Raw genomic sequence first — 12,575 nt, 5'->3', positions numbered from 1 at the left:
TATATATAAAATAGGAAAAACCGATAATTTTACACACATTTCTTTGCGTACACTTGAAGGGCATATACTTGAAGGTCAGCTGCATGCTGAGATTTCCATGTCCCAATGACAGGATGGAAGAATGTACGCCTAGTCTTGAGCCTAAAAATGATAAGCAGCTCAGTATTTATGGCCCATCTTTACAAGAATTTTTTTTTCCCCTTAGACTAAGTCCAAATGTGTGTTACTTATTCTGGTATTTTGTTCCAATATAGGAACAGAATACTGGAATTTCTGTATCCGGCATATGATGGACACACCGCCAGATACACAATTCCGGCATTCTGTTCCTATACCGAAACAGAAAACCAGAGTCAAGAAAACAGATATGACACAGCATTTGAAGTGGTCTCTACCTTGGTATACATGGTGGATTTTGACAGCATCAAAGTCAGCCGTGTGCATGTTCTTTAGACAGATTTGTGGTGCAGACACTTTAGTAAATCTGGGCCAGTTTGTGTAAATCTAGTGTTATCCTTTTTTTAAATCATTTTTATTTTCTTTATAGAATCTATTTCTTGTTTTGTTAAAAATGCATTGCGTGCATAAGACCTAATGTTATTCAAAAGGAGGGTTGATGTCGATGCAGTACCCCAGAACAGGGTCACTGCTAAAAGGTTGATTGTTCCCATCCTCCTCTCGATCCTCCTGGGCTGCCGTTGCACAGATACCAAAACAACGCCTGCCCCAGTATTGTTAGTTTATCTCACACATCTTCAGCACATTTACATACTAGTAGATGTTTGCTTGGCAGTAGCAGTCCTGCTGATAAGTTGTTCCTTTAGAAGAATTGTTGGTTTGCTTCCCATTTGAAGATAAACATGCTTTCCATTGTGCAAGATCTGCTTATCAACAGTATGGTCTAACAACATGCATACCAAACAGACAGACATATCAAAATGTAGGCTATGCATCTGAACAAGGGCCCTACATGCAATAGGGGCCATTACCATACAGTTAATTGGTCTTCCTACTGTCTAATAGATTGCATGTATTAAAGATTGCGTGGACCGAAACCTCGGCGCCCAGAGGTATTTGTTCAGGCAAACCTTGGCATATTTTCCGGGTTGCGGCTGGATCTCTGGTGGTCCCCATTATAGTAAATTGGGCCGGAGGGCATTCAGGAAGCGTATGGCAATGCTGGATCCATAGAGCTCTTAACACTAGTGTGAAACTAGCCTTATTCTTGACAAATCATATTTATATGACAATGTATATGACTGCATCACCTCCAGCAGGTTGTGCTTTTGTTCTGCCATGTTTGGGGGCAGTTTCATGTACCTCTGTAACAGTAATTATGTTGCAATTTTGGACATGGAGTGCCAGATTTCATTTCATATTTCTATGTAGTCAGCACATTAGGCAAACTATCTTTTCACATTAGAACTTGGGTTCCTTTCACTAAGACCATAACTAGCACCACCGCTGATTGGTGATATACCAATTTGATCAGCGTTCATTAAGTGATCTCTGATTAATTCAATGTGTGGGATATTCTATACACCCTTTTGATAAAGGGGTATTCCCATCTTCACTTTTTATACTTACCCTTGTTGAGCGCGACGTTCACTTCCTGGATTCTTCTCCCGGCCAGGCCGCGCTTGCACAGAAGACTGAAGATTTTCTCCCAGCCAGGCCGCGCAATGTCCTGAATGTGCACGCCTGTATAGTACAGAGCTGGCGTGCACGTTGGCGGCTCTGTACTATACTGGTCAGGAAGAAGTTATCATGGCGCATGCGTGGCGGCGTGCGCGTTCAGGACGTTGCGCGGCCCGGCCGGGAGAAAATCTTCAGTCTTCTGCGCAAGCGTGGCCCAGTGGGATTTAGACAGGAGAGGTGGCCATAACTAGGGGAGACGAAAGATGAACGATCAGGTAAGAGGGGACTTATTTTCTCAAAAAGGGTGGGAATTGGGTAATTAAATGTATTTACAAAAATTATCACAGTCAAATTATTAACAGATTTAACAGTGATCATTATGATGGGATAACCCCTTTAATCTTTAAAAGAAATCCCCAGCACTTTTTTGGGTAACACACTGCCTTCTATTCAACGGATCTTACTCTACAGGGAGTGCAGAATTATTAGGCAAGTTGTATTTTTGAGGATTAATTTTATTATTGAACAACAACCATGTTCTCAATGAACCCAAAAAACTCATTAATATCAAAGCTGAATATTTTTGGAAGTAGTTTTTAGTTTGTTTTTAGTTTTAGCTATTTTAGGGGGACTATTACTGTACATAATTATTAGGCAACTTAACAAAAAACAAATATATACCCATTTCAATTATTTATTTTTACCAGTGAAACCAATATAACATCTCAACATTCACAAATATAAATTTCTGACATTCAAAAACAAAACAAAAACAAATCAGTGACCAATATAGCCACCTTTCTTTGCAAGGACACTCAAAAGCCTGCCATCCATGGATTCTGTCAGTGTTTTGATCTGTTCACCATCAACATTGCGCGCAGCAGCAACCACAGCCTCCCAGACACTGTTCAGAGAGGTGTACTGTTGTCCCTCCTTGTAAATCTCACATTTGATGATGGACCACAGGTTCTCAATGGGGTTCAGATCAGGTGAACAAGGAGGCCATGTCATTAGATTTTCTTCTTTTATACCCTTTCTTGCCAGCCACGTTGTGGAGTACTTGGACGCGTGTGATGGAGCATTGTCCTGCATGAAAATCATGTTTTTCTTACCTTGCAGACTTCTTCCTGTACCACTGCTTGAAGAAGGTGTCTTCCAGAAACTGGCAGTAGGACTGGGAGTTGAGCTTGACTCCATCCTCAACCCAAAAAGGCCCCACAAGCTCATCTTTGATGATACCAGCCCAAACCAGTACTCCACCTCCACCTTGCTGGCGTCTGAGTCGGACTAGAGCTCTCTGCCCTTTACCAATCCAGCCATCTGGCCCATCAAGACTCACTCTCATTTCATCAGTCCATAAAACCTTAGAAAAATCAGTCTTGAGATATTTCTTGGCCCAGTCTTGACGTTTCAGCTTGTGTGTCTTGTTCAGTGGTGGTCGTCTTTCAGCCTTTCTTACCTTGGCCATGTCTCTGAGTATTGCACACCTTGTGCTTTTGGGCACTCCAGTGATGTTGCAGCTCTGAAATATGGCCAAACTGGTGGCAAGTGGCATCTTGGCAGCTGCACGCTTGACTTTTCTCAGTTCATGGGCAGTTATTTTGCTCCTTGGTTTTTCCACACGCTTCTTGCGACCCTGTTGACTATTTTTGAATGAAACGCTTGATTGTTCGATGATCACGCTTCAGAAGCTTTGCAATTTTAAGAGTGCTGCATCCCTCTGCAAGATATCTCACTATTTTTGACTTTTCTGAGCCTGTCAAGTCCTTCTTTTGACCCATTTTGCCAAAGGAAAGGAAGTTGCCTAATAATTATGCACACCTGATATAGGGTGTTGATGTCATTAGACCACACCCCTTCTCATTACAGAGATGCACATCACCTAATATGCTTAATTGGTAGTAGGCTTTCGAGCCTATACAGCTTGGAGTAAGACAACATGCATAAAGAGGATGATGTGGTCAAAATACTCATTTGCCTAATAATTCTGCACGTAGTGTATAATTATTTTACTACACTAATTTGCGATGGCATATTTGCTTTGATCTTTTTTGCTTTGCTACCAATTGATTATCTTATTTGTTTATAATCTATTATTGTATTGTAATTGCATTATTTTATTGACATATCTGCTTATTTGGGGGAATAGGAGCATTTTGCAAAAATAAAAGCTGCTTTCCTTCGGGAACACTTTTGGACATCCGTATGAAGTTAAAGTCGGTCTTTTTGTATTTTAGATGCATTTAACTTTTTTTTATATGTATTTGTACCTAATAAAGTGGATTATGCTTATGTTGTGTATATATTGTGTTATGGAGGTGCTGCTTTTTATTACGTTTGTGCTTTTGAAAATACAGTCAGGGGCATAGCTATCGGGGATGCAGAGGTGGCAGTTGCTACCGGGCCCAGGAGCCTGAGGAGGCCTCAAAGACCCTTGTGCCACAGAAGACACCATAAATATAGAAAATCCATGCTGGGAGGGCTCTGTTATAGATTTCGCACAGGGGCCCATAATCTTCAAGTTACACCTCTGGCTGCAGGGAAGGGGGGGGGGGGGGGTCAATTTGGCATGGGGTAGGTCGTTTCAATTTTTGCTTCAGGCAACAGGGCTAGTGCTCACATGCCCCCTGCCACAAAGCACCGAGGGATGGGGGCACAAGCTGAACTCTTGCACTAGGGCCCATGAGCCTTTAGCTACGCCCCTGAATTCAGTACAATTGTTTGGTAGACGTTGGTATGCAGTACAAGATTAATTGGGTAGTGCTGGCATAAACTATACGGCCCTTTGAAATTAACCAATGTCCGCACATCCCTTGATTAAAAGCAGCAAGTACTTGACAAACGAACACTCAGCTGGCCAACAGCCCATATGAATGAGCCCTTACACTTTATATCTAACCTGCCCTTAGGTTACTAGACAAATGTGTATAAGTATTCTTTTACCTCAGCTGCATTGAAAAGAGTGGACAACTACACTTTTTTAGTACAACCATATGTAAAATTTTCCCACTGAATGAAGTGCCCAAACTCAGAGTGAACATAGTCATACAAGATGCCATGCATGCTTCTATTATACAAGAGAGTTCTTGGCGTCACAAGTTCCACTTCTGCTAATAGCCCGGGGTTTTCTGAGCTGCTGTAATTAATAGGTCTCTACATTTACCTGGTAACTGCAATGTATCTGGTAATTTATCCTGACTACATGCTAATCACTCTCTATTCAATGCTTTTAACATAGCATTACTTTCCTGCTGGATGTAAGTTCCCATTCACTGTTCAAAGCTAATTCTGTTTGTTAACATGAGAACAGTTTATAAGGGGGCCGTGAAGCTCTCCCATTTGACTTTTGTTTTATATAAGATTTTAGGTTAAGCCGTAGGGATATGTGCTAATGGTTGTATAGAGAGACCATAATCCTTTGTGTTGACTACTTCTGATTACCTTAATAAATGCTGAAGTTAAACTCATATCCTTGACAGAGGCTTAAACTATCATCCTGAAATGCTAAGTACATCAAATAGCATAAAATACAACAGTAAGATGTCTCTATGGCTAATGTAAATAGAAATTAGGCACCAATGCATCAAATATCTACCGTTACTGTTTATTTTTTCTAATGTCTAGGGACAGTTACATAGTTAATATGGTTGAAAAAAGACATAAGTCCATCAAGTTCAACCAAGGAATAGGTGGGGATGTGAATCCCAGAAGGAAGTGAGACTGTCCACTGTTCCTGCTGTGACCATGTCCTGAGAAACTCTATTCCACAGATTCACAGTTCTTACAGTAAAGAAGCTTTGACGCTTCTGGAGACTGAAATTCTTCTCCAGTTGGAGGCAGTGCTCCCTGGTCTTTTGAGCGCATTTTACATGGAACAGTTTTTCATCATAATTTTTGGATGGCCCATCCAAAGCCGGCTCTATAATAAGACAGACCCAGCAGCCTCCTGAGGGCGCAGAGAAGGGGGGGGGGGGGGGGGCGCCAGGGCGGAATTTGGTTATTTTCATTTTTAGAAACATAACTTGTGGACTGGCCCCGCTGGGCCTGGCCGCCCGCCCCAGCCTGCAGATGTGCCGTGCGGCCCCGGCTCTCACCTCCTCACAGAGTTGCTCAGCAGCAACACCGCATCGGCAACACAGACAGTCATAGGGTCGGGGGGTGTGACTGCCGAGTTGCGCTGCGGCAACGGTGGGCAGCAGGCAGCAGCAACTGGTGTAGACTGGGGAGCGGAGGCTGTTGGTGGTGAGTAACTGTGTGGACAAATGTCTCTGAGTAGTCTGTCTTGGGGGGGTGAAAGGCACATGATGGAGGGGGAGAAATGTGACAACATGTATGGAGGGGGAGAAATGTGACAACATGGATGGAGGGAGGAGAAATGTGACAACATGGATGGAGGGGGAGAAATGTGACAACATGGATGGAGGGAGGATAAATGTGACAACATGGATGGAGGGGGGAGAAATGTGACAACATGCTGGAGGGGGGAGAAATGTGACAACATGGATGGAGGGAGGATAAATGTGACAACATGGATGGAGGGAGGAGAAATGTGACAACATGGATGGAGGGGGGAGAAATGTGACAACATGCTGGAGGGGGGAGAAATGTTACAACATGGATCATGGAGGGGGGGAAATGTGAGGGCTGATGTGACATAGGTGATTTGACATGGAGGGGGAGAAATGTGACATGGGGGGCTGATGGCTGACATGGGGGCATAATGGCTAACATGGGGGCATGATGGCTGACATGGGGGCATGATGGCTGACATGGGGGGCTGATGGCTGACATGAGAGGCTGATGGATGGGGGCTGATGGCTGACATGGGGGGCTGATCTGAGGCATTGGGGGGCTGATATGAGGTGTGATTAACATTGGGGGTCTGATTGCTGGTCTGACCTGAGGTGTAATGGAAAATATTTTTTTATTTTTTATCCTCCTCTAAAACCTAGGAGCGTCTTGTAGGGCAAAAAATACGGTCCTCAAACCAGCGATTGTCTGAAGCAGCGAGAAGATACCCAGGACCACACAAAGAAGAATCCAGCTGATGCAGACGGGACCAGGGCCAGGTGAGCTGCGGGAAGGGGGGGGGGGGGGACTAAAATGTAGCTTCGTTTGTGTTGGCAAAAAATTTTGCACCGGCCCTGGGCCCATTTATATATTTGTATAGGTTAATCAAGTCCCCCCTTAGATATCTCTTCTCAAGACTAAAGATCAGATCAGAAATGTTTTTCTAATATACTTTATTTATTGATTTTGTTTACATTTCTATGTGAAAACTTGATCTAAAGTTTCCCCTTAGTAGTGCTCTCTAAATGAGCTATGCTAAAGAATATCGTCACAGTACAGTGCAGCGCTAGGCTAATTTTTTGCCCTTTATACCTATACCTTATCTAGTGGGAACATCTGCATATATATTTCTTTCTATAGGTCTCCTGATGAACATCACAATTAAGCAGAAACACTTCGGGACCCATGTGATCCAGACCCCCTACTAGTTAAGCAGGTGGACAAAAATATTCTCTACTCTCAGCATCAGTTGTAGGGTTCTGCTGTAGGCAGCTGGTAGGAACATGAGGGTGGTCACCGCTACCTGGACAACCAGAGTAGATCAGGGTATGTAGGGATAATTAGGAGCAGTCTTTTGATCCTACCCTGATCCTCCATTGATTTTTTTGTTGAATACAAGCGCTAGAAATCAACAGACTGGGTAAGATTGCTTCATTTTGCATCTTTGAGCACTGGTTATTGATACATCACTTGAGTTATTTTATTACGTTACAGTTTTAATTTTTTTATTATGTAATATAACTTAAGTTTTAATTTGAGATTGTCCTTCCAGTGGTGGCGTTCTTCTGGTTAGTTTCTTTGGGTCCACTGTACAGTCAAATGTAAATATTACCTAACCTTTCTCAACAAATCCCTAAAATCTGTGCCAACACACATTTTTTTCAGTAGGAGCCCACTGCCGCCTGTGTCTCAGACTGTTCTGTGTCTCAGTCTGTTCTGCAGACCCTATTAGCATTCTGCTGACTGACTCTAGCCTTAGACTAGTGCTTTCTTATGTAGGCATGCAAATAAGGAGCACATGCTTACACAGCAGCAGGCAGCAGTAAGATGGGAGACCCAACATGAATGTTCAGAAGGTCGATCACTGGTGAAGGGGGATACTGTCCAGGCTGACACTGTACCTTGAAATCATCTCAGCCAGCCGAGGCATTTATAATAATAAACTGGATATTTTGTTAAATAATCTAGTCAGATTTTCTAATGGACACATAGGTGGCATGAGATGCTGTACGCTGTCTGTATGTAGTGCTGTCAGTCTATTGTGCCATTTGCCACCTGTGAGCACTGGGAGATTTACCTTTTTCCCTGTAGGCAAATCTGAGCCTGGGCTTTAAAGTGTTTGTGCCATCAGGACCTCCCCTATCCATAAAAGGGGGTTTCATCGCCAAATGGTTGACTATTCATTGGAGGGTGAAATCCAATACTATATCTAATTCTCAGTGGCTGACATAGTGGCAGTCACAGGCTTCATCTTTTTGTCTCCATGTGCTAGAGAAACCAAATCTATGGCAGCCATGCCCCTGGTTAAATTTGCACTATAATTTACGCTAATTTACTGTATAAGCTACAATAAATCCATCAGGCCCCTTTCACTAAGCTCCGTCTATTTTATGAGCAATAAACATCATAAAACTCAAAAAGTCACACCATATTTTCAAAAATGTTGTGTGCGGCTTTTTGAAGTGACTTTTCTGGTGCAAAGTTCATAATAAATTTCCCTACTGTTTTCCCTTAAAAAAATGAAATCTTCCTGGTAGCAAAAACATAAGTAAATCATGATGTTTCAGCCAATATATTTCATACTCTGAGATCAAATAGAGATAAAGCTGTCAGCTGAAAGAGGAATCTGAGCTAGAGAATTGCATTAGTAAATAGCTTAGACAAAGCTCATGCCAATGACTGAAGTGATTTACTGTAGTAGTGGACAATCCACTTCCTTATCTGTAATCTCTGTGTACGCTGCTGCCTCTGCCACTCCTTGCAGTGGCTATAGTAACTTGCTGCCTTCAGTGACTTAAAGACTAGGAGTTGAGAGAAAGACTACTCACTGTCACAGGCAGAACAGCGGACAGAAAAACACTACTTCAATTTCACTGCAAACTGATTAGAACCGGCTGGTGACAGAATAGTAGAATTTCACAGTAGAAAGATGGACTTGCCATCGAGTGATCAAACTAACGCTAAGGATGATAATCTGACAGTGATTCTGGCACAGATTATGCAGTACAATGACAACGTGAAGGATGTACTGGAGGGACTGCATCCCAAAAATAATCAAGATATAAAAGAACTCATGTGTCCATTAGTTCCATTAATTTGTGATCTTCGCAAAACTTTGTGTGCAAAACTGAGTGGAACAACAGAGACATTGAAGACCATGCTTCATATATTAAAGGGACTTCAGGAGAAATTTAAGGATCTAAACATAACAAACGGTAAGATAATTTCATATAAATATATATTCAGTTTATTGAGATAGAGTCGGGGGCTGCTTTTTCACTTCATCAACAGTAAAGACATTTAGTGGAGAGTTAAACCATTGGGACACCTTAATGTTTCCTTATGAGGGATGAAGAGCCATATTGGTATTCTTGTGATCAGTTTGTGTCTTTTCCCACATACAGAAGCATCATAGTAAAAATAAATGGCAACCATTGCAATTGTGAGAAAGTTTAAAGTATACCTAAACTTTGGACTAACTTTATTCAGAACTACTCTAAATGGAATGAAATTAATTTTTCTAATATACTTGATCTAATCTTTTTCAGACTTTTCATGTGAAATGGACACCTGAAGTTTAGGTGTCTTTCGAGCTTTGTAATGTATTCACTTGTACTTGTGGTGTATGGGTGTACTGATTCCACTGGGGCCACAGGAGTGATGTACAGGCAGGAGTATGGATTGCTGCCTGCGCCAGCTGTGCTCGGCTGAAGCCAGGCATACTGTAGATGTGCTATGCCAGGCTTTAGATAAGCGGGTACAGGTAGGAGCAGTGATGTGCTATAGAGAGCTCCTGCCTGCGGCCACTCGGTCAGCTACGCAAGGCTTTAGGCAGTAGTCCTGTATAGCACATTAATAGTCCTGCCTGTGCCCTCTCCCCTAAAATCTGGCATAGAATATCTGTGCAATGTGTGCTCCTGCCTGTACATTGCTCCTGCGACCCCACTGGAATCCGTACACCCATACATCACTGATATCAGTGTCTATTCTAGAAACCGTGAAGAAAATTACAAATAGAATAATTCATTTTAAGACATTCAGAGTACTTCTAAATAAAGTTATTTATACTTAGCCAAGCGTACATGTATTCTCAGAACAACCAGCAAAATAAGGCACTGCCAGGCACATCAGGCAGCTTATCTCGCATGACAACAAAATGATTAGTTTTAGGGAATTTTGTGGAACGGGTGCAGACCCATCATTTCAATGGGGCCACAAAAGGTGCAGACAGCATATTGTGTGCTGTCTACATCTGTGGTTCCGTTCCATGGCAAAATGCGGAACGCACACGGCCATTATCCGTGTTTTGTGGATCCGCAATCTGCAGACTGCAAAACACTTACGGTCATGTGAATGTAGCCTTATTGAAGTCACACTGCTTGATCCCTCCTTGAGACATCTTTCATTGAATCACCCTCATACACATTAGATGGTGGACCATTCCCATTGAAATCAGTAGGTTCAGCCAAAATTCATCTAATGTAAATACCCATCTTTAGTTCACTAATAAGGCATAGCTAAACCAACAGACAGTTTCCTACAAACAATAGACTCTGACTGACGATAAATAGAGGGTTCTTATCTGTCCAGTTATTTCCATAGGGACATATATATATATATATATATATATATATATATATATATTCCATGACACATATGACTGGGAATCAAAACGCTGATCTTGATAAATCTCTCCCTAGTTTAGAAAAAAGAAAATTAAACCATACTCAATTATTTAGCTCCTCAGATACCGTGGTCAATAGTGGCTGTGGTGTCTGAGCATTTAGAAAGCAGGAGGGGTAGCATAATTCATGTAGCGGCATCTGTAAAAATCTGAACTCTTAAGATATTTTTGGGAAGATGGGGCACAGTCCTAGTCATAAATTAGGCACATCCTCTGGCAGTCCGTGTGCCTAAACAGAAATCTACGACAACTCTGAACTGCTGTACATTTCTGGCCATGTTTGCACCAGAAAACTGGTATAAATGAAAATAAATTTGTCTTGGCTGTTGACCATGCCTCTTTCCCGCCATTACGTTGCCCCCTTTTGGAAAAATGCTGAGGGCAGTGTAAAAAGAGGCCCTTACAACTTTTTTATTCAAAATTCACACACAGCTTAAAACTTTTTAAAGCCAATTTTTGGGCGCAAAGGAGATGATAACTCTCCCCCTATGTGTTATATGTCCAGCATGGTAAAAGCCATAGCGTAAAAATAAGAGTCACAATGCCAGAATAGCTGTTTATTGGTCAGCTCACCTGCGCATAAAATAAAATAATAAAAAGTGATCAAAATGTTGTATATATACCAGAATGGAAGTCAACTGGAGCAGCACTGCAGTGGGGAGTTCAGTCCACTACAAAGTTGATGGAGATTCCTTTGAAGTCCCAATACAATAACTGGTGAATCATTAAGGGAAAGATAATAGGATAAATATAAACCACATTCCACAATCGTGTTATGTATTTAGTGGCCGTGAACCTATGAGTAGCTATCTATTACTCCTGCAGTTGGGTGGCTGAAAGTTATCCACAAAGTTAAAGTTGGGTCGGGAATAAGGGAGCCTCAGTGAATGCTGGCATCAGTAAGTCCACAGATGTCCACAAAAAATGAAAATACAAGACTTTCTTTGAACCTCCTTTAACAGGTATTAGTCTTATTGGTGAGCATAGTAAAGGTAACTAAGGATGGGTAAAGTACCATAAAATGAAAATTTTATTTATCTCTGCCCAATTTTTTCACATGCAGATTACATCAATTATCTTATTATGGTCAATCAAATACTTGGAGATACAGAAAGAAACCTGAAGCGAAGTGAAGAACATTTGGAAAACATTGACATACAATTGAAACATCTTGCCAATGAAGATCACAAGACTGAGGCTGCAGTAGAAATTGCTCATGAAGAATCTGCTGAACTTAAGGTAAATACAGATCAGGAAGAAGAATTAGCAACAAATGTACAAAGGGATGAATCTGACAACTCTATAATAAGTCAACAGAATGACAACAATGATGAAAGCAATGATCCAGAAAGCATGGACCAAAATATTGTGACAGTAACCGAGAAAGAAGGTCATCTACAACATGTAAACCTGATCTGTGACCAAGAAATAAATCCACAAGCAATACAAAGGGAGGGGAATGTAAATGGGCAATCCGATTCAAAGATCTCAATTAATAAGACAAGCCATTCAGCTGATCATTTATTGGATTTTGGAGCCAGCACCTATGAAGAGTAAGTAGTTTCCCAGTATTGTCATTTGGACGCATTTATTTTCTAAATATAAATAGTACATTGACCCAAATATTAAGGAAGTGTTGTAATTCTACAAATAAATTTGTACAAAGGTAAGGTAGAGGAAGACAGAAAGAAGTACTAAAAATCTATAAGACAGCTATAAGGAAAAAAAAAAATTATGTTAAAAACAAATGAAGGCAGCAAAGTTGGGGACAGAGAGATTTATTGCCAAAGAGAGTAACACAAAACCCTAAAGTGTTCTTTAATTATATAAATAGTAAAAATATTAAACAAAAAGTATTACCCAAATATAGAGCATATACGTAAGGCGGTACTCACCATTAGTCGTATAAAAAATCCTTTATTCGTCTAAACGGACATATACATGTGTGACAGGGGCGGACAAA

The 12,575-nt window shown here is 41.3% G+C and overlaps 1 protein-coding gene across 1 annotated transcript; it reads left to right on the top strand.

Moving 5' to 3' along the window:
• Positions 1 to 8,800: 8,800 nt before the first annotated feature.
• LOC122924721 lies at positions 8,801 to 12,169 on the top strand. Its single transcript, XM_044276086.1, has 2 exons — positions 8,801 to 9,143; positions 11,676 to 12,169. Exons 1-2 carry the CDS (start codon positions 8,858 to 8,860, stop codon positions 12,167 to 12,169), a joined length of 780 nt encoding a protein of 259 aa, XP_044132021.1. The 5' UTR covers positions 8,801 to 8,857.
• The last annotated feature ends 406 nt before the right edge of the window (positions 12,170 to 12,575 follow it).

This window comes from Bufo gargarizans, chromosome 1 (assembly GCF_014858855.1).
Source record: "Bufo gargarizans isolate SCDJY-AF-19 chromosome 1, ASM1485885v1, whole genome shotgun sequence".
Classification (NCBI taxonomy): Eukaryota; Metazoa; Chordata; class Amphibia; order Anura; family Bufonidae; genus Bufo; species Bufo gargarizans.
The sequence above is the reverse complement of the archived record's forward strand: the minus strand, read 5'-3'. Positions and strand labels throughout refer to the sequence as shown.